This window comes from Watersipora subatra, chromosome 9 (genome assembly GCF_963576615.1).
Source record: "Watersipora subatra chromosome 9, tzWatSuba1.1, whole genome shotgun sequence".
Lineage (NCBI taxonomy): Eukaryota > Metazoa > Bryozoa > Gymnolaemata > Cheilostomatida > Watersiporidae > Watersipora > Watersipora subatra.
The window spans coordinates 41,178,738-41,202,506 of record NC_088716.1 but is presented as its reverse complement, the minus strand read 5'-3'; the positions used below and the strand labels follow the sequence as shown (position 1 = coordinate 41,202,506).

Below are 23,769 nucleotides of genomic sequence, written 5' to 3'. Positions count from 1 at the left end.
CATCCGTCTTACATCAAAATTTTTTTATAATAATACAAGCCATACATCGCAGATGTATTTATTCACAGTAGTTAAACTTACTAATTTCTGATGTTTTATTCTGTAGGCACGAGAGTCGTCATCTAATGAGATGATATTTGACGCTTCTGGAAGTCTGTCAGGAGACGGAATATATTCATCAAAGTCTAACTCAGTCTCTCTGACATTCACTAGTGATAGTGGGAATAACTTCTATGATGGGTGGGCTGTCGCGTGGAGAGAGATAGTTGCCACTACTACTATGACCTCCACTACTACTACACCAACAACTATGACTACCACTCCAACACGTAAGCATCTACATTTATTGGTTAATTTTTTATTACAATCATTTGAGTAATTATCAATATTTTCATATTGTAACAAACTAAATGATTTTAATCTTGTTAAGGCATGTTTACTACTTGTATTGATACCCATAGTTTCATTTTTAACACTGTTTATCTGTTACATTCAAGTTGGTAAGTAGTAGTGGTGATTTAACCCACGAGACAGTTATTGGTGTGCAAAATTCCAGTTATTGGTGTGTAACATGCCAGTTATTGATATGTTACCTGCCAGTTGTTAGTGTGTCACATAAAAACATAACATAGTTGTTCTATCCAAATTCAGCTTGTTTTTTCATCCCTTAGTAAATCCTTCGCAGCTACATTGACCCGCTTTCTTGTTTATAGTTCTGACACAAATGAGAAGCTTTTCAACATGCACAGTTGATAACACTAAATGCTTGACCCAATGCAGGCATAATAGATCATTGAATGTTGCCAGAACAACTTTTAGTCCAAAAAGCAGAGCTTCTAGTGTAGCAGCTTGTGAACTCGTTTAATTATTCTGATATAAAACTATAGTTACGTTGTGTTTGTTCTTGTACTAACTCAGCCTCTAACCAATCTGTATATAAAAGAATGGGCAAATAAATGTTTTTATAACAAAAACAAGTTTATAACAAAAAATGATTTGCTAACGGCATCAAACAAAACATCTCTCCATAAGTTTAAATATAAATTGTTCATTTTTAAATGTCCTCATTTGTTGAACTTTTGCAAAAATGTTTACAAAGCAGTTGAAGCCAATGTACAATAGACACGAAAACAAAAAATGTCAACCTGTTTCTATGATATGGTTTTGATTTGTGTATTTTGGGATGGTTTTACTTTTTACTTTTACTTTCAATTTATTTTCTATTTGCTAACCATGGCTTCGAACAAGTTTTTTTATTTAGTTTTCTGTTTTAAATCTTTGCTAGCTGATTGTTGACAACTACAGGTATCTGTGTTTAAATGATGAGAATGAAAAGTTAAAAATAATACAAGCACAAACACAACTATAACAACAATAATAATAAAATAATAACAATAATATTAATAATAATAATAATGATGGTAAAGATAATGGCAAAGCACAAAAATAATACAAGCAGTAGATAAGTTAGTTTTTAAATTATTGTGTTAAAACGAGCAGTATTCATGTCAAAAATTGTCTTGTACTAAAAAAAGACTAAATGCCAGTTTATGTTTTACAGCACCAAATAACGAAATCACTGTTCAAAATGGTGTGACAGGAGATATTAAATCCCTGAACTATCCTGACCCATACACTTACCCTACGTCATACACACACAAATGGGAGATCAGAAGTGCTGGCTCTATGAGTGCACAACTCAACTCAACAAAAAGAATACAACTCTCCATAAGAGAGTTTATTACTGAAGCATCATTTGACCAAGTAACGGTAAGTAAAATACTTTCACTAAAATACTAACTTCAAATGTTTAATCCTTTATAATTTGATAATTTAAATTCTATTGTTAGAATAGCAATGTTTAAATTTTATTGTTTTAAAAAATTAGTCAGCGTCAAAACGAAGACACATTTACGTTAAATGCGAGTTTTGAATACATTTTTTCAAACAGAATTGAGATTCCTGTATGACACTTTTAGGTTTGCTTTTGGGCCGATCTTTTCACTTAATTTTTTATAAATATGCTGCTGCTATCTCCATGTATATGCGCATGCAATATATACAATATAAAACGTAGTTATAAAGCGTCTGTTTTGTCTGTTTACAACTTAAGATTACAGCGTGCAAAGTACTCACTGATTAACAAAAAAGTACAGACAACTTATATTATTTTTTCATACGAATGTGTTTAGGTTTTCTATTTTCAATTTTTTGCTGCAAAATTTTAATTTGTTCTACTTGTACATTGGTAATTAATCTTGAAGTTAGATTTATCCCTTAACCTCCGAGAAAAGACAACTCCATGAGTTACATAAATTAGCGAATCAAAGTTCACTCTTGTTCAGATACGCATTGTAAAAGATTAGCCATTTTTATCTTGTTGTTAATTTCCTAACTCAAATATATATTTTTTGCTAAATTCTAAAAATCTAATACAATCAATATATTAATAATAAAATCAATACTAATAAAGCCTAATACATCAACCTGTATTAGCAATCTTAATATAACAAAAAACTCGTTTGTTTTCTTTAAAATTTGTTAATTAGAGTATTAACCGATCATTTTAATTTAGTAACTAAAATATTTTGAAGGGAATAAATTGTGTTGTATCGCCTTTATCACACTGAGTGTTTCTATCTAGAAAGCTTTCTATGTACACCTGAAAAACACAATTGGACATTCATCTGAAGTTTGTCAATCATCTAAAATTCAGCAAACAGTGATGACATCATGCATTTTGCACTTGTATTGCCAGTGTATACCATTGCTAATGTAATGTAGAGTAATGTAGATCACCCCTTATTTCCACATGTACTCCACCCTCTGCAGGTGGTGGACCCGCTGACTGGTGATAACATCGCTGTCCTGTCTGGCAATGTCAATGCTCAATCTTTTTACTCTTCTGGCCCGGAAATGGATGTCAGTTTTACTACCAATGATAATGTTGCTCTCAAAGGGTTTTACATGACTTGGTACGAAATGGATATTCCAACTACAACCACAAAATCTACAACAATACTAACTACAACCATTGGTCCACCAACAACACCCCATGGTGAGTTACAGTTCAAGGATTAGCTTAGATGTTTAAAAATGATTAATGAGGCTAAAATATGCTTACAGAGTTGAATTTTGCAAAACGGAAACAAAAAAGTAACTCAAATTGCTAGAGAGTTTTCTATTTAATACATATATCAGTAAGGTATCTACTACACGCATGTTATAAAAATCCGATTTCGTAATCTTGAAACCGTCGTACTAAAAAACACATGTAGGCAGTAAATAAAGAGTGATTTAGTACATGCCTTGAACACAAAACCTTCCATTTGTTGCACCAACACTTTACTACTAGAGCCACTATACTGCATTGTGAAATTGGACATACTTTTTAATATGGTAAAAGCGGTGTTCTACGACAACCAATTCTCATGTGATCAATTAGTTATAAGAGCAGACTCACTGCGACTTACCTATGGCGTAAAAATAAGCTTGCTTCGAACCATATCAGGTTTGCCAGCAATCTGATAAGTTAGAACTCTTGTTTTCCGTATAAATGTGCCACAATCATCTGATTAGAAACCCAAGATTGTATTTTCGTGTGCATTAAAAACATTTGTACCCGTTGAACGAGTTTATGGATTTTTGCCGCGAAATAATTTGAAAATGAGAGAAATCTCAAGCATCCTGGGCTTGAAGATGAATTTTAATTTTAATATTTTATCAGAAAGTACCGGTATTTTTTATGATATTTATGGTATTTTCTGTGTGATTGTTTTTGATGTTTGAGTTGATCTGTTTGCCAGGATGTTTCTACATGTAAACTAATAATAATAAAACTTACGCTTGAGACAATCATGAGAAAAATATGTGCAAAATGATGTCATTAATTGTTATCTTTGCGACAGCTGATATCGGCTATTGCTTTCAAATTGAAGAGTTATGCGTTTCTATTCTGTCAGTTTCTTTGCGATTATAAACATCATAATCACATTTTTCGTTTGATCCGAGTGCTTGAATCACAATCAAGTTTTCTCCATTTTAAACTTGAATCATCTTGGCAATTGGATCACCTCAAACATAATAAACACTCGCAAATGATAGAAAATATCAATACTTTGTGAAAAAAATCTACGAAAAATTTGTGTAATTTCATCTTTAATGCTAGTTTTGTATTCTGAGCAAAGAGAAAACGATAAATTGTGCCCACATTATTAGTTCTTGCTCTATGATGAAGTTGTCTAAAGCTTCATGTCTCCCTCTGTTACAATTGTTACAATGTGAGACGGTCGCAAAAGGTTTTAGCAGTTGTATCATTAATTACAACTTCAAATTAAAAGTAAAACCAACCAAGTTAAGACGAAATGTCAAGTAAACAGTTATGAGGATGGTAAAGTACTTTAAAACTATTTTTTGGCTGTAAGATGTTCATGAGTAAATCTATTAAAATGGAAAGTTTGAGCATCATTCTATGGAACATATTTAGCCACTATTGAGCATCATTCTATGGAACATATTTAGCCGCTATTGAGCATCATTCTATGGAACATATTTAACCGCTATGTGGTTCTATTGTAGAGCGAGGCCACTCCAACTGCAATTTTGATGCTGGGTTCTGTGAGTACAAGCAGAGGTCATCTACGTTGAGATGGCAAATTGTGTCCAGTGTTGCACCGGGTGAAGTAACGACACGAGTTCCCTCACGAGATAAAACTACTGGCACTGGAGACTTTGCCTTCGTCGACAGCTCTGCTCCAGTAAGTGACAAATATGCTTAAAAGTTAACTGGTGCAGAATTTTTAGCAAATTTTTTCCGAATGTATCAATATTTTTTATTATTTGCGACTGCTTTTTTTTGTTTAGAGGTGATCTGATTGCCAGGATATCACTAGTGTAGCTCCAATAAAAATTTATTGCGATTCAAGCGCTCAGATCAAGCAAAAGATGTGATTATGGCGTCTTTACTTGCGAAGAGACTGACAGAATAGATATGAGTATACGTAATGTTTTAACTAGCATGCAATAGTTGATATCAACTATTGCAACGATAACAACTAGTGACATCAGTTCGCAAGTATTTTTTTGAGTATTTTAATTGTGATCAAGCTTTGTCGACTTTAATCTTAAAACATCCTGGCAATCAGATCACCTCAAACATCAAAAACACTGACACTATTTGATAAAATTTACTAAAATTATGTGTAAGTTAATCTTTAACACGAGCAGCGAATGATCTGCATGATATGATTAAAAGGAGTTGGCAGTCTCAGCCAGGAGCTGAGCATAAAAAAGTCCTTCTGCGTCTGGTTTTATTATTGCAAGTGATCGCGTTTGGTGTAGTTATGGTTACTTGGAAATTTCTTTTTAAAAAAAATTGTGTTGAATTAAAAAGATTACAAAAATTTCATAGACCCTGATGTTTCAATTGTTTTTCAGCCAAGAAAAATCTCTGTCTCATTTTTTAAAATGACAGGCTGATTTTCAGCTTTACGGGTTAACTTGAAGAAAAGTGTGTTTGCAACTGCCTTCACTTTTTATGTTTAATCAACTTACAAGCTTATGTAGTATATCAACAAAATAGAGGGTTAATTGCTAAGCAACACTTAGAATACATCAAAACAAGTAACATAGGAAACATCGTAAATCTTCAAGGAAGCATCCAAAGTTAGTTGATGGTATGACAAGCAAACATTCTTTCCATCTAACACAAAAACATTAAAATGTTTGTTTTAGGTTTCAGATAATGTGGCGCAGCTGTACACAGACTTCATCATTGAAAACCCCAACTCTTGTCATTCAGTGAGGTTTCAGTACAGCATTGCTGGAAATACGCCCGGCAGCCTCACCTTGAAACTGATGACCACGTCTGAAGATGTCGTGAAGGACCTCTGGTCTAGTGATCAAGCTACTAATGGTTGGACAGAGGCTACTGTCAACTTTCGACACTTTGCTGCTTTCAAGGTTGGTGACAAGCTATATCTGCTGGCGTCTTTTCTACTCTGATACTGCGCACAGCATGTCAGCGCTTGCGTCAGCATAAAACATTGAACTGCGTAATCTTCTGTGTTTAGTCCTCTGAAACCAACTAGATTATTCAAGTGATGTGAAATTTTTTGTTAGCTAACAACAATTCTAATGTTTGTGTCGCAAATCAGGACATTCATGGTCGAGTTTAGCGGGTCAGTCATACACATGAGATTTACTTAAACAATTTACAGACGGTTTACTAATTCAACAAGTTCAAGTACTTAAAATTGAGTGCAAAAGCTTTGGTTTTAAAAACCGTTATTTTGTGTTAGAGGAGGTAAAACGAGTGGCACAGAGTTAATGGCCCGCTATATTTACAGTTGATGTTTGAAGCGAGAAGAGTTGACAGCCAGGGTGGTAGTGACTTTGCCTTAGATGATGTTGTTATACCAAGTACTGGGTGCAGTGATGCTCCTCTTGTTCCTCCTTCATCAGATAGCACTGCTACTGGTGGGTAACAATAATTTTCAACTAAATATTTGACAAAAAGTGGCAGTTAAACTTTAATATATACACTTAGTATAAAAAATAATTATTCTAGTTTATCTCGAAAGATTTCTTGATAAATATTGTATAAACATATTAATATTTGTCGTTGTATATTTTTTTATACACTCACTTCTCACTCATTTATTAATTGGTTTTGTGTATGTTATATGTCTATGTATGTCTATGCATGTATGTATGTGTTTGTTTATGTACGTTTTATGTATATATCTATACTTTTGTACATAAGAGTGTATCTTTAGCTATTTCAATCATTTATTAAACTCATTTCATGCAACCTAGTTAATTGTGAAACATTGAATTCTGTTACAGAGAGTCCTGATGGACTGGTTACAGACATCGAAGGTCAGTCCGGTGAGATTACCTCTCCCAATTATCCGTCAGTATATCCAGCTGACTTCGAGCACATGTGGAGAATCATGGTGGCAGACAACTCTACCATCAAGATCACAGTCCTCAGTTTTCTAACTGAACCAGCTGATGATAGGCTTACGGTGCGTATGAGTATCGCTCTAGTGATTTAGCATTAGAACTTTAGCGATGAAGGTGCGTTTTCAAAAGGGACGATTAATCAAAGTTGCTTCCTCGCCAATAAAGTTGGTTCGGTTGTAAAAATGGCTTTGTCCCAGTCGCTGACACAAGATTGTTGAATTGTTGAATAATACGTTTGTCCGATTCTGATGATTATTATCGATGGAGTACAATGTGGATTTGACCAATCATATCTCGCAATAGCTTTTGAAATACAATGACGACGTATTATGTTCTTCCAAAGGATAAGTTAAAACAGCATTAATAACACTAAGTACATTTACACAAAGATAATTTAAAATCAATACTAATTATTAGTTACTAGTTACTATAACTACTACACATACATGTACATGGAGTGTAGCAACTGAGTGACTCTCTTTTGTGTTTATGCTGATAAATGGTCAAAATGGAATAAATACCAATGCTGCATTTAATTGGCTAAAAAAAAACTGACATACGTTGTATAGCTGGAGTTTGAATTGTTTTGATGTAGTCTTTGTAAAAACGTATTTCAAATCATAAACATACCAGAAGCCTTTCCAACTCCAGCTCTCTTAGCGGACACACAACTCCAACAAATAGTCCTGGTGTAAACACACCTTTGTAATTGACTGCGCAATTATGCTAAACTGCAGCGACACTGGTGATTGGTGCTCGCGGTAGAGTATCAGTTTACAAAGTTCAAAGTCGTGAGTTCAAAACCTGTTGATAGCAATCTTTTTTAATGCTCTAAGCATGAACTAAGCATGAATTCTAAGCTCGAACTGACAGATTGACAGAACTCGAATTATAATAAAGATTCTCTCTTAATAAAGTTAGCAGAACATAGCAATCATGCATTAGTTTGCCTTACTGGTATACACGAGTAGACAACTGCTGTTTTCAGCAATATAAATACAAAACGATACTTGAGCTCAAAGTATTCAAATGTTTAACAGCTGATTAATCTTTTGATTGCAGGCCAAAGAGAAAGATAATATTACAGAGTTGTTCAGCCTTGATGGGGTTCTCCTACCCCCTGAAGTCTATATGTCCACTACCAACCAAGTCTCACTTACATTCACCACAGACTCTGACAGGGATGAAATTGGCTGGAGAATTCTTTGGGAAGAAGTTTCATCTATGACAACATCATCATCCGCTACCCCACCAACAACCACACCTTCTTGTGAGTTTGAAACAATTCTATGGTTTGTATTTATACTTTAAGGGCTTCTACTCTCTATTGTTTAATGGATTTTATAAACCACCGTTAATTTGGTCAAACACATTTTTATAGCTTACGGACTCGACTTGTTCTGCACCTTCGATGACAACCAACTTTGTCAGATGACAAATGATGGTGCGACAGATTTGCTCTGGAACTTTCAACAAGGCTCCTCACCAAACTCTCCTACCTCTGGCCCAAGCAAAGACAGTACGGGCAATTCAGCTAATGGCTATGCATACATCAACAGTCAAGATCCAACAGTATGTTTGTTGATGACCATATAACTTGGCTGCAATATAACTTTTAGTCACGAGATTGAAACAGATTTCTTGAAAGATTAAAAATGAAATTTTACAGAACTTTAGTTCATTTCATCAGAAAGTAATGGTATTTTTCTATCATTGCGATTGCTTTTGATGTTTGAGGTGATCTGACTGTCAGGATGTTTTAAGATAAAAGTCAACCAAACTTGATCGCGGTTAAAATGCTCAGAAGGAAATACATGTACTTGAGAAAAGGCATCAATAGTTATTATTGTTGCTATAGTTGATATCTACTCTTGTGTTCAAGTTGCAGCGTTACGCCTCTATTTGGTCTGTCTTTTTGCGATTATAGACATCATAATCGCATTTTTCATTGATCTGAGTCTTACAGTCGTGATAAAGTTTTGCCAATTTTAATCTTGAAACATCCTGACAATCAGATCACCTCAAACATAAAAAACAATCGCAAATGATAAAAAAATATCGATACTTTCTGATGGAATCTATTAAAACTTTGTGTAAGTTTATCTTTAAGGGAACTATTTTAGGTTTATTAAATAGAGCAGCTCAGAGTCTAAAACATTAAAAGTTTCCTTTATTTTTTAAAGGAAACTAAATTAAATTGGATTTTTTTAGAACATTTTTATACTAATGAAGAAGTGAGTATATGTGTTCAAAAATGTTATAGGAAACAGAATCAGTAGGCTTTTAAACAATTGTAAACGTTCATTTATATTTAATGATAATTAGTAATTGCTCAGTTCCACGATTGCCATAATTATACTTGTTTGCAATCCTATTTATTACAATTGCAGAGCAATGGTGACAAAGTTGCTTCATTACAGACGCCTCCAATTTACAGCTTTCTTGGATGCTATAGAGTGCTTTTTGCTTATCATGCGTTTGGCAGCAATCTGGCCTCTATTGCCTTGTACACGGCAGCTACGGGTCCAAATGGTAGGTGCTTGCACGTCTCAAGCTTTAGTAAAGTTTTTATTTAAAATTTTCTGATAAAATCTTTTAAAATTTGATGAGCATAGCCCTTTAAATGAGAGACTGACTCATAATATTCATATTTTTGAATTATACAAATAACAAAATAAATTACAAAAGCAGTTGATAGTTACAAATGGTACTAATAGATGGCAATTAGCCAATGATAAAGAGCAATTGGCAAACAGCAATTAACAAATGTCAATAAAAAAATAGTATATAGCAAGTAGCAATTGACAATAAGAATTAGTATATAAAAAGTAGCAAATGACAAAAATTGTGAGTTTTAGTCATCTAAAATTGGAACTAAACAACATTTTCAAAAAGTTTATATTTGTTCTGTTTGTTCAGGCTGAGTTATGGTTTAGTAGTTCAACAATCTTTACTCTCATGCTATTTCAGTATAACTGTTAAGCAAGGAATTATGTATAGGCTTTGCAGCATGGGTACAATTTCATTAAGGATCGACTAGCACATTTTGAATAAATGTAAAATATATTGTTAGGTTTTTAAATTTATTTATATTATTAGCTTTATTCAAAATAATCTGTTAAAACAAAGTTCAAATGCATTAAAAGTTGTCTCACCATGGCTGTGCTACACTTTAAGTAACTGAAAATTGGTAGCTTTATTTGTAAAAAAGTATAAAATAAAAGAGAGAAGAATTTAAAAAATAACACAATAATTTTATTTTCAAGCTAGTTCTATCATGGTACAAAACAAATATAAAATGGAGAGAAGGGCAATTTAAAGAATAAAATATGTTTGTATTACTTTTATGTTATTTTTGAGCTAATGTACATGTGCATGTATATATTACACCCTTTAACTAACTGACCAACTGGCTTGCAGCCGGAGAGCCTGTAGAAAGATGGATATCTGACAGTTCTTCGAGTTCTAATTGGAGGAGTGCTGAGGTGTTCATCCAAATGAGCGGAGAGTTTCAGCTTGTATGGCGGGGCAAACGAGTCAAAACAGAAGCGGGAGAGTTTGGTGGAGGAGACCTAGCTATCGATGATGTCACCGTAACTGAATGCACTTCATCCGACTTGACTACAGCAGCACCGACACAACTTCCTTTCTGTAAGACTTGCGATAAACTTGTTGTTTTTGGTAATTAAGGATAATGGCAATAAGCATTTGTAACAATTGTAGTGTAATCACGATTGATTCATAGGTAATAGGCTGCTGTAAAAATAGATTCCTACTGACGGGCAGCCTCATCACTAATCACTACTGTAATAACCAGGTTGAAGACGAGCGCCTGCAAATGTAAAAGAGACTTGGCATCTTCTTTATGTGGCATCTTCTTTGGCATCTTCTTTATGTGTGACAAATTTCTAAACAACCTATCTTTAAATTGTTTGAAACATCTATAGGAATTCAGCTGAAGCTATATTTAAAGTTTTATCTTAGCCATCATGAGCAAATGCAAAAAAGTATATGTCAATAAAAACGTGTAACACTGCAATTTGACCGTAATAGCCTATGTTATAATTAGCGAGATAAACAGGAAGTGTAACTATTGATGTCATTTTTAGAGCGGTTCTTTCTTCTAAGCATTTTCACTGCAATCAAGTTTTGCTGGTTTTAATCTTAAAACATTCTGGCAGTCAGATGATCTGAAAAACAGCAAAATCTCAAGTGTAGAAAAATATATACATGTATATTTTCTGATAATTTTTTTTTTAAGTTGTTAAAAATAGCTTTTTAAATATGAGTCATAATATTCATATTGTTGAAATATAAAAATAGTAATATGAATTAGAAAACACTTAGTAGTTACAAATGGTAATTGGCAAATAGTAAGGAGCAATTAGCAATTGGCAATAAGAAGGTAGTATATAGGAAGTAGCAAATGGCAATAAGAAGGTAGTGTATAGCAAGTAGCAAATGGCAATAAGAAGGTAGTATATAGCAAGTAGCAAATGGCAATAAGAAGGTAGTATATAGCAAGTAGCAAATGGCAATAAGAAGGTTGTATATAGCAATTAGCAAATAGTAATAAGAAAGCAGTATATAGCAAGAGGCAATTAACATTTAATATAATACTAACAGTAAGTCGATGTTAGTATTTCTAGTTAACAATTACACTGCAATACTCAATGAAATAAAAGTACAAAAATTTATTTAAAAAATGAGTCACCGACATCAACTATTTGCAAGTAGTTACAGTAGCGTCTATTTTATATTTGTTATCATGCTAATGTACTATCTTGACATGTTATAGTGAACGGAGGCTCAACCATTCTGACAGGCACTTCTGGTGACATTATTTCTAAGAACTACCCGTCTCCATACCCGAATGACTACAGCCACACCTGGGACATCACGGGAGATGAGAGTGAGAAGGTTGTATCTTTGATTGTCATGGATTTCAACACAGAGGAGTGTTGTGATAAAGTTGTGGTACGTACACGTATGATGTCAATGTTCATAATTAAAGAGTCAATGAAAATTTTATGATAGAGTTGTGACTGTTAGATTCGTGTCTCCAAACTTGAAATTTGGAGACACGACTCTAACAGTCACAAGTTAGATTCTAACTTACAAGATTCTAAATTTTTTCTGGCAGATAATAAATATTATTACAAGGGCTGTAGGTATGACAAAGTATTTTATAAACAGCTTATAACAACAGTAAATTTAGTGACTAGCAATTGAAGACAAGTAGCAGAGATGCAAAGATCTCTGATGATGTAAAGGTACACCAACATACTACATCCATCATCGTATGTTGCAGGTTATAAACTTTCTGTTACTACAACCGACAATTCACTTTCCACATTCTTCTGTAATACTATTAGATTGCCAACTTTCAAAACACCTTTGTTCAACTCATCCAACAATTTCTGATTTTTATTTTCTTCATTTTGCTTTGTTCCTTTTTGTGCTTGTAATGATAAATATCATTCTGTTGATGTTGCCAATACCAATTAAAGGTTATATGTACATACATACAAGCCGTGATTGAAGACAGTACTACACTTACCTGCCTGATTCTGATAAAAGACATTACTACACTTACCTGGTTCTGATAAGAGACATTACTACACTTATCTGATTCTGATTAGAGACATTGCTACACTTACCTGATTCTGATAAAAGACATTACTACACTTACCTGATTCTGATTAGAGACTTTACTACACTTACCTGATTCTGATTGGAGACATTACTACACTTATCTGATTCTGATTAGAGACATTACTACACTTACCTGATTCTGATAAAAGACATTACTACACTTACCTGATTCTGATTAGAGACTTTACTACACTTATCTGATTCTGATTAGAGACATTACTACACTTACCTGATTCTGATAAAAGACATTACTACACTTACCTGATTCTGATTAGAGACATTACTACACTTACCTGATTCTGATTAGAGACATTACTACACTTACCTGATTCTGATAAGAGACATTACTACACTTACTTGATTCTGATAAGAGACATTACTACACTTACCTGATTCTGATAAGAGACATTACTAAACTTACCTGATTCTGATTGGAGATATTACTACACTTACCTGATTCTGATTAGAGACATTACTACACTTACCTGATTCTGATAAGAGACATTACTACACTTACTTGACTCTGATAAGAGACATTACTACACCTATCTGATTCTGATTAGAGACATTACTACACTTACCTGATTCTGATTGGAGATATTACTACACTTACCTGATTCTGATAAGAGATATTACTACACTTACCTGATTCTGATAAGAGACATTACTACACTTACCTGATTCTGATAAGAGACATTACTAAACTTACCTGATTCTGATTAGAGACATTACTACACTTACCTGATTCTGATTAGAGACTTTACTACACTTACCTGATTCTGATTTGAGACTTTACTACACTTACTTGATTCTGATTAGAGACATCACTTTACTTACCTGATTCTGATTAGAGACATTATTTACTAGTATCTTAATTCATATACATTGAGCTTAGCTAGAATTTACAGTATACTGGCACTTGTATTTAAACGCTACCCCTTAATGATTGTTTGTAGATTATGGACCCGGTAGATGGGAGCATTCTTGCTACGCTATCTGGTACTGTAGAACCGAAAAATATCATCCAGTCTCCTAGCAACAGAATGACCATCAAATTTGGAGAAACCGACAACGCAATTGCTGCCACTGGATTTCATTTTACTTGGTTCTTAGCTGGCAAGCCTTTAGAGACAAGCACCGGAGTAACAGATCCAGTGACTACTGTATCTACCACTCTTGAAGAGGTTGACAGCGCTTCGGCCATAATTTCTCGTAAGATTATGGCAATTAGTGGCATTGTCACAATTCTTTATATCAGTATAATTGTTGAGCTGTGAATTATGTAGGCTTTGCTGCATATATACACTCAGATTTAAAGTGCGATTTGAACAGATGTAAAATGTATTCCAATGTTTTGCAGTTTGAAATAAAGCTGTAAAAACCAAGTTTAAATGTGTTAAAACTTGTTGCTGGTTGCTGTAGATTAACCATGGCAAGATAATTGTAGTTATCTTCCCATGGTTAATCTACAGTTATCATGCAGTTTCAAGTAGTCTTGCTATCAAGTGTTTGATCAATGATATACAGTCTCCCATATGTGGGGGCTGTATATCATTGGTTTAATGTAGATGTTACAATATAGGTCATAAAATGGGTCATGATTGTTTTGCCTACAGCCACTGACTATCAGTCTTGGATACCGATTCTCTTCGTCTGTGTACTGATCGTCATCCTTGCTATCATTGCCTGTGTCTACGTGCGAAAGAGGAATGCTGCCAAATCTAAAGTCTCTTCTTCAAAGGAATATCTTAATGAAGGTCAGCGCTGACAACATTTATGAATATACGGTATATCTACACTTACGATGTAGGTATTTATGTATCTATATATATCTATTTATTATCTAATTTCGTAGAGGATAATAGAGAAAAAGCACTCAAACATTATGTGAAGAGTGAATTACTGCAAAAATATGGAAAGAGTTTAGCTGTTAGACAATCACTACAAATTTGTTTCAAGCAAAGATACCAAAGCAGACATATATCTGCCTGAAACAAATTTGTAGGGATCGGCTAGCAGCTAACTGCTCTTTATATTCTATATTATACAACCTATATATCTATATACATATATATTTGTATATCTATGTATCTATATACCTTATTTGTATATCTATGTATCTATATACCTTATTTATATATCTATGTATCTATATACCTTATTTATATATCTATGTATCTATATACCTTATTTATATATCTATGTATCTGTCTGTCTCTATGTATCTACATGTATCTGCCTGTCTTTATGTATCTACATGTATCTGCCTATGTATCTATATATCTACATGAATCTGCCTAGGCATCTATATATCTACATATCTATATATTTGTATATCTATGTATTTATATACCTTATTTATATATCTTTGTATCTGTCTGTCTCTATGTATCTACATGTATCTGTCTATATATCTATGTATCTGCATGTATCTGTCTATATATCTATATATCTATGTATCTCTGTATCTACATGTATCTGTCTATGTACCTATAATTTATTTATGGATTGCCTCTACAGTCTAATAGAGTTTACTGCACAAGGTCTATGTTCCTTTTTGCTTTCCGTCAATTTTTTCCACCAGCAGTTGGAATTTTTCAACATATTAGTACTTTTGTCTGTTGGTATGTTCAAGCATGTTTTAACCTATTATAAACAATGATTTCAATCTAGCAACATTATTTGAACAGATCCACCACAACTACGAGAAGATTTTGAAGGAACTGCACCGGCTACAACTTATCCTAGACCAGACCCTTACTACAGCGTTCCATTTAACGGCATTGGTTAGTAGTTAGCCTACTATTATTCTCTTTCTCGAATGATTTTACTTGCTTAGATGAAAATGATACCTCCCACAACAAAATTCATCTGGTGCTAAAAGGAAGATCATTTTTTGTTATAAATATTATGATATACGCTCTTGTAGGATATGCATCACGACCCCACAGCCAAGCTGGAGACAGTGGGCACTATAGCCTTCCACCTTATGATCATAATAATGTCATCAATCCTCTTAAAAAGAAATCCAAAAGTGGCTACCACTTGAGTGAAAATGGTGAGTGCCAAGCTCCTTAGTCTAACTACTTTCAAACTTTGATCTACATATGTCTGACCTACATATGTCTGACCCACATATATCTGACCTATATATGCCTGACTTACATGTTTGTCCCAGATATGTCTGACTTACATGTGCTGACGTACATAATTCTGACCTACATATATATGTAAACATTTTGCTTGTCCTACATTTGTTAAGATTACAAGTATGTGTTCAAGATTTATAATAATTATTTAAATTGTGGTGATTTGTTATCAACCAACAACAATATTAAAGTACCACTGTTATTCGTGGTTTTACTAGCTTATCAAACAATTCACTTTAAGACTAAATATAGACATTACTAATTTAACCTCTCTAACATATTGTCTGTAAAGCTTCAACCTTTTGCCTTAACTTCTTTTAGGTTCTTTACCTACTTTCCTTTGAGTTTTGACCTACTTTCTATTTAAACCATTTACACTCTGACATACGCGTCTCTCTAATTAGCTCATTGCTCAGATTTTCTTTCAACTTTGTGTCTAAATTCTCTATCTGACTCACTTCTCAGTAGTTCACTTACTTTTTGACCTACATATTTATAGGTCATCTACAGTATCACTCTCGTCTCTTCAACCTACCTACTTTATAGTAAGGACTTTTACAATACACTTTCTGGATTTTACTGAATAATCATCTTTATTGCCTTCTTGTTCACGACAGTGCCAAATATTACGATGAGCTTCAACCGTTTCAGGAGAACAGTTAAATGTAAAAACACCTTATTGTGCTTAACTTTTTACCTAGTAATCTCGTAACCAGCTAAACATTAAAATACTCAAACTGATAAATGAAATTCATACTTACTTATACTTTTTATCTCTGTATCTACATCTAAATATTCATGTATCTACATGTACATATTTATGCATCTATGCAACTAAAAAGATATAACTCGAACTAGAGTAAGATTTTGTGTTTTTGACATAGACATTATTATATACTAAATATATTAAAAGGTTTTCATTTGTTGCCTCCTCTGACTGCATATTGTTAAACATACAGGTCAGCTCGCCAACGGACGGCGCAAAAAAACAAAAAAGCTTCAATCCTTCAAAGGTGACAAATATATGGGACGACGATCTAGTAACAGCGGCATTGTCTCACTGCCAGATGGTGAAGGAAACACAACTCCGGTAGGCGTCAACTCAACTCCACTTAGCACTCAAAGAGACCCCTACGTCGAAAATGAGTAGCTGTATAAAACAGATTCTGTAAAAGATATTTTATTTATCTTACTGTGGAAAGAGTGCAGTTAGCAATGATTCTATTTTTCTAGTTCTTCCCACTTCTTTGATTTTCAGCTTGATGGTTCTATAGCAATAAATCCATGTAAGAAATGAGCATATTTTATAGCCTGGTGTATTATTTGATAAACATTATGCAATTGTAAAGACGCCAGGAATAAGTTAAACAGAAGTTCTACTTTACCAAGTTTACCGCTTATCTTTGTTTACTAGTTCCTTCCTTAGACTTTGATGTACACAGTAGCTGGGTTAATCATTTCAACCGCTAAACAATACTATGGCTTTATATATTGATTTTAATACTTTTCTGTGAAGCTTTGTTTTTTCTATATATAAGTATTTGAGAATAATTTATAGTATTTGTACAATATTCTGTTTATTCTCCCTTTTTACAGTTTTTTACCTAAATCTCATTTATCGTATAAGCTTATATATAAATTTGGTCAATGAAATATATGTGACTTATAATCCAAACAATGCTGATTTTAGTGGCTGTTAATGCTTTTTTCAAGCATTAAAACATATTTTTGTAACTACTAAGTAGATGAACAAAGGTACTCTATGTGTATACATGTATACATATACTACCTTTGTTATACGTATATCTATATATACAAAGGTACTCTATGTGTATACATGTATACATATACTACCTTTGTTATACGTATATCTATATATACCATCTGTGATTCGGTCTGTGCAGCAATAGCGATTAATATCTAGCAAGAAAAGATCACCTTCGTTCTGGATTTGAACTCACGACAGTCAAATCACAAGTCTACTAACAAGTATGCGTAACCACATGGCTTTCTAGTCGCACCCATTTCTCTTACCATTTACTATACTATATCCTTTTCGCAATTGCACATGCTAAAAGTGCACTTTACTTTTAATTTTAATAAATACAGTATGCCCTCAGGTTATGATGCCCCTGTTATGCATTTTTTTGCCCTACAAAGTAAAACACGATGTTTTTTGTCCTCGCCATATGAGGCTAAAAGTTTTTTTGACTTTCACTCGCCACACGACACCAACAAAAAATTTTATCGAAATTAAAATTTGGCAGACGGTATTCTGATTACATCGAAATAAGAAAGATGCCGGTATGTTATTTATCGAAATAGCTTTTACAATGCTTAAAAGAAATGCAATGCTCACTTGCTATCTATCTAAGTTCAGCATTATTCATTATTCGTTAAAACAAAACGTTTTCGGAAAACAAAACCCAAAACAGATAACTGATAAAATTTTAGCCGATGACGAAGTTTAGTCTAGTAAAATACATGCTAGGACTCAGCCTAAGTATGTGTTTATTAAGCTAAATTCATTTAAGTTAAATTCAAGGCTCATGTTATATGTTTGTCTCAAAGCTAAGAACTCCCTACGGCACATTCTGCACATAGTACCCTGTAATGTTACATTTCAATGCAGATCATAACCAATAAATACACTGAAGCTACTGTAGGTAACACTAGTTACTAAGGTTAACATATATGCCTACAAAGCTATCTAGGCTACAAGGCATGTCTACATATATGTCATATAAGGCCTACATAATATGTAGGCTGCAGTACATTTATAAAACTTTGATGATTTTTACCAAGGATGTTTGGATGAAATAAATACTATGGGTTTCCATATCACTCTATACAACATTTTTGCCTTACAATGCCTTATATATATATATATATATATATATATATATATATATATATATATATATATATATATATATATATATATATATATATATATATATATATATATATATATATATATATATATATATATATATATATATATATATATATATATATATATATATATATATATATATATATATATATATAAGTTGTTTCCTCAGCTCGGATGCTCCGTATGGGTGGTAAATTCTGCTCTAACTCGGGTCTCCTACCTCCTACCTAGGTGATCTATAAGTGATAGCAACATCCTAAACTATATGTAACTCATAGCAGCCTCTGCAATGATATGTAAGTTATAGCAACCTCCAAAACAATTTATAAATAGCAGCAGCCTCCTAAATAATATATAACTTATAGCAGCCTCCTCACTGATATATAGATAATTGCTACCCACTATGTGAAATTCAAATTATAGCAATTTCTCAAGTGATCTATAAGTTATAGCAACATACTTTATTATATGTAAATCAGAGCAGCTTCTCAAACAAACAAGTTATAGCAAACTCCTAAATGATATAGGTTACGGCATCTTACTAAAGGGTAGGTAAGCTATGCCATGCTATGTAATGTTTCCATTGTGACTATTACATAAGTTACAATGGTAACATTCTAATTTATGTGTAATTGGTAGCAATCTGCTAACTGGTAATCATTATTTTTGCTTACTCATTGAGGTATGAATTATTTTACCTTCAAATTGATATGTAATTTACAACAACCATCTAGACATTCTCCAAGTTTTGACAGTTTTTCTAGAATGCATAGATACAAAGAATGATAAGGCGATGAATATATATTGTATGATACCATATTCTCCTGAAATTTCCATAAAAATATATAATAATTAGGAGGTGAATAAATATATATATATCTACAATGTAGATAAATTAGACCATATAGGAGGCTTACCCATATATATTTGCGTTAACTCCTAATCCCTTATATTCCGAAACCTCCTAACTGGTATATATTTATTCAACTCCTAACTCTGGAATATGGGTATATATATATATATATATATATATATATATATATATATATATATATATATATATATATATATATATATATATATATATATATATATATATATATATATATATATATATATATATATATATATATATATATATAAATTGTTTCCTCACCCCGGATGCTCCGTATGGGTGGTAAATTCTGCTCTAACTCGGGTCTCCTACCAGAGACCTGGGAGTTTGAGCACTCGCCTCAAGATCTTAGCTGTTCCCAATAGCGCACTTTTCTGCAACTCACCTGAGTTGATTGTTGTTGGTATTTGGGCAAGCCACATTTTATGAGCCGGTGTTATTGCGCCCAGTGCCCCAATGACTATTGGGATTACAGTTGTTCTTACATTCCAACATTTTTCAATCTCTTCTCCAAGAGGGAAGAGATTAAAAAAAAAAAAATATATATATATATATATATATATATATATATATATATATATATATATATATATATATAGTTAGTCTGATTGGGGTGAGTTCATGAATAAAGGGCTCCACTTAAAAAAGAACAAAAATAAAACAAGTCATAGAGTGACTAAAATTTATTGCACTACAATATTGTTTTGTATGGTTTACTGTAAAATCAAAAGCACAGCTTCAAATCTGAGCAAACCACACTCGTCAGGTGCTAAAACCATACTAAGTTAATGCAATTGTACATATCAGCTACCAAAAGTAAAACCCAATGTTTAAACAAATTATGCATTATTACAAAATAAATGTTTTCTTCGTTGTCTGCAAGCACTTATCAGCTCATTTCTGGTGTTGACGGTGCCATGATAGTTGTTGCAAATTATGATATGCTTTTCAGCCAGGCAAAGATTTCATGGCTTGATAGTCGTAGAGTATGGCCTTTCCTTTCTAATCACGTTCGAGGTTACATCGTATCTCTCCTGCATCTGTCAGGCTTTGTATAAATTGGCTTAACGATGTAACAGTCCTTTTATTCTCATTTCTAAAAGAGCTCATATGATTGGTGTATCTATTTTTAAATGTTCCAACTGTTACACCTACATAGTTTCTTGTCTGTCAGGCTCTGTTTTTATGGTGGCCTGGTATATAACCGGTTTGACCAGACAATTCTCCTTCAAGGGGCACTGGCTTTCATTTGCTCCACAGTTGCATTTTCTTTCATTCTTATCTTCATTTGCATTGCTTTCTTGTAATAACAACTTATTGGGTGCGGATATCTGCTGTTTAGCGTTTGACAAGCAGCTGTAACTTAGCTTTATGGCGTTTCTGTTGAGCAGCTTATGTAAATGGTGACCAATAGGGAAGCAGGTTCCTAACAAACAAAGGAATCGTTTACCAATTTTAGTACTAATGCCCGGGTTGTACCAAGTAATTCTTTTGCCGTTTTCCATGTGTTTGCCTGTTTTTTCTCCTCCCTTCTTGTGGTTTATATTCCAGTAAATACTTGTATCCACTTTGTTTGAGTGCATCATGGTATGGCGGTGATGCTTCGTCAAGTATTGTCTTGCTTGAGGATATGTTTGATAACCTTTTGATGATGTTCTCGGGTTTATTCTTAATAATTGTAGGTGAGTGGTTGCTAGTTTTATTGACATACATTATTTTGTTGTTGGGTTTTATGACGGGGTTAAACTGTCCGGTGTGTATGTTCAGCGTGAAATCTAAAAAGTTAACAGTCCTTTTGTTGGCTTTGATCGTAGTCTTCAATTTATTTCCCAGAAAAACTCTTCATATTTTCTTCCTTGCTATATCAAGTTGCTTTGGTGTTCCACAGTATATGGAATAGTATTGTGTTTCTCGGCATATGGATAAACGATCATCTCTATATAATCCTATATTTACATGTATATGTGGTACCGCATTCCTTAACTCTTCCAACATATACATTTCAACCCATTCGCAGGCCTCAACGCCATCATGGCTTCCTATTGCCACTCTTCCTGTTGCCTTCTCTTTTGCACCATGGTATTTGGTCATCAAATAGCAAAATATTTTTAATATGAAATATTATATCTTTGTCTTGCTCTGTTATTTGAGTGTATCTGGATGCAAATACCAGACAAATACTATCGTCTTCTTCAATAGTTCTTCTGTAATTGTAGGATAAAAATTGGATACGCCAAAGCATATAAATGAACTTTTCTGCCTGTCTGCACTTTTAAATCACTTTATTACTTTTAATTGACTTTAACAGTTCATTTCCAAAAGTTCAGCTTGGTCACATTTTCAATCCTCAAATTTAGCTTCTCTAAGATTTTCCTACTTACTCTACCGATCTCCGATTTTGAGGGATTTATTAATCAGCATGTGGGTCTATTGTTAAAATTAGGCTTATGGTTCTTCAGCATTATAAAAGCCTGTCTTCTGGCTATAGAGTCTACTCGATCAGCTATGTCCAACTCTGTTGCTATTTTTTAATCCTTTCTAGTAGTGTCTAGCTCTGCCGATTTAGCAGTTTTCTTGTAAGTAGATGTCATGCTGTCCTTGAGTAGCTTATTGTATACTGCCGGTTAAACCTTGTAAAAGTTTGTTTTGTCCGCAGCCACTAGTAGTTTGTCGTTGCTCCTTATCTCTTTCTAATTCCCACTTAGTTTTTTTTGGAATTGGTTACATCTTTTGTTGAATTTCACCCGGTGTATGAGATCTAACATGCCGTTTCCAAATTGTTTTAGCTCAATTCTATTAAATTATCTTTTAATTGTAAAAAAGTTATGTAATAACACAAAAATAATTTAACCGAAGCTGTTGAGCTTTTCAAAAAAGATCTTATAGCTTTTATATACTTAATATAAAAGCATTTACTAAGTACATACTTGTATATTTAGTATATACTTAATATACTTAGCTTCAATATATTTTGAAAATTTAGGCATATTAAAATACATACTATAGAACTACTTAAAGTTTGTCTGCTTCTAATACAAAAGTTTTAAAACAACAGTTTCTGAAGTCTGTGATAAACTCAGCCATGACTGTAGAGAGATAACGTGTGTGTTAATTAAGACGTTTCAACAGATTACTGATAATTTGGTGGCTTTCCTTATTGTTCCTCTTTGTTGACACCTGCCCCGTTTGCTTTTTTAACTTCTATCATCTTAGAGCTCTAGAAAAGAGTAAATTTGACAATCTATATCTACTATATAAACGGCAATCGTTGTCTGTCTGCGTGTTTGATTGAGTGTCCGCCTTATAGAGTACCGTACTTTTCAGACTATTAGCCGCTGCTAGGTATCTAGGGTGCGTTAACGGGAATCTCCGGTTAGTACACGCCTCTATACATAACCTACTCATCGTTTTTACACAAAAATCACTTCATCTCTAGTTAGCGCGCACCTCTTTACGGTGCCCAACGACACTGGTGCGTTTGAAACAGCAAAGTTGCTGCCGTGTTAAAAAACACCATCCTGAGTTCTGCGGCCTATATAAAGGTGCCTATACAGCTATACAAATGTACTAATCATTAAATAAGATAAATTAATGAATAGTAATTTACATGCGATTAATATTCACTGCCAACGTGTACAGAGAAGGTCACACGAACGTTGACTTTTTGCGGTCACTGGAAAAATGCAGTTCTCACCTACTAAATTTCTACATAAAAAAGGTAAGTACTTTTTATTCAATGTTGTATTGTCTATGAATTGCCACACTTCCACTACATAACCCTTTCACTTGCATCCATGTACAAATTTAGCTATCGGCCTATTTTGCCGATATTGATTAATATGTATACAATATTTTTTCAATTTCGAACTCCATCTAGAACGTTTGTTTTGGTTATATATTTTATTTTGCCAACATGTTAACGAGCACCGCTAAGCAAAAAATTCATTGTATCTATACTTTGTGCATTAATAAAGCGATGTGAAGCTACAAAGCAAAACGATCCTCTACAATGTTCCTTATTTTTACAAAACCATTACTTTCATCGCCATCAGAGTCAGTGCTGCTATTGCTATTTTAATGATCTGTGTAATCACATAAATCTGAATCGGCTATAAGGTCATCAACATAAGTAGTTATTTGTTTTCTAATTCGGACGCCTTTGATGAACTTACACAAAAATGGTCATTTTTAAGTTGGAAATCTCCAAA

At 33.3% G+C, this 23,769-nt stretch overlaps 2 protein-coding genes across 3 annotated transcripts in view; one reads left to right on the top strand and one right to left on the bottom strand.

Moving 5' to 3' along the window:
* Positions 1–23,769, bottom strand: part of LOC137403858 (uncharacterized) — a 130,517-nt gene that overhangs the window by 94,628 nt on the left and 12,120 nt on the right. The gene's annotated exons all lie outside the window — the stretch shown is intronic.
* Positions 238–17,434, top strand: LOC137404266 (MAM and LDL-receptor class A domain-containing protein 1-like). The gene is made up of 17 exons (XM_068090444.1): positions 238–329; positions 1,562–1,770; positions 2,833–3,058; positions 4,579–4,757; positions 5,734–5,961; positions 6,348–6,477; positions 6,847–7,028; positions 8,029–8,236; positions 8,348–8,538; positions 9,357–9,498; positions 10,387–10,617; positions 11,765–11,943; positions 13,578–13,833; positions 14,238–14,378; positions 15,312–15,407; positions 15,551–15,679; positions 16,730–17,434. The coding sequence occupies exons 1-17, from the start codon at positions 281–283 to the stop codon at positions 16,918–16,920; spliced, it is 2,967 nt and encodes a 988-aa protein (XP_067946545.1). The 5' UTR covers positions 238–280; the 3' UTR covers positions 16,921–17,434.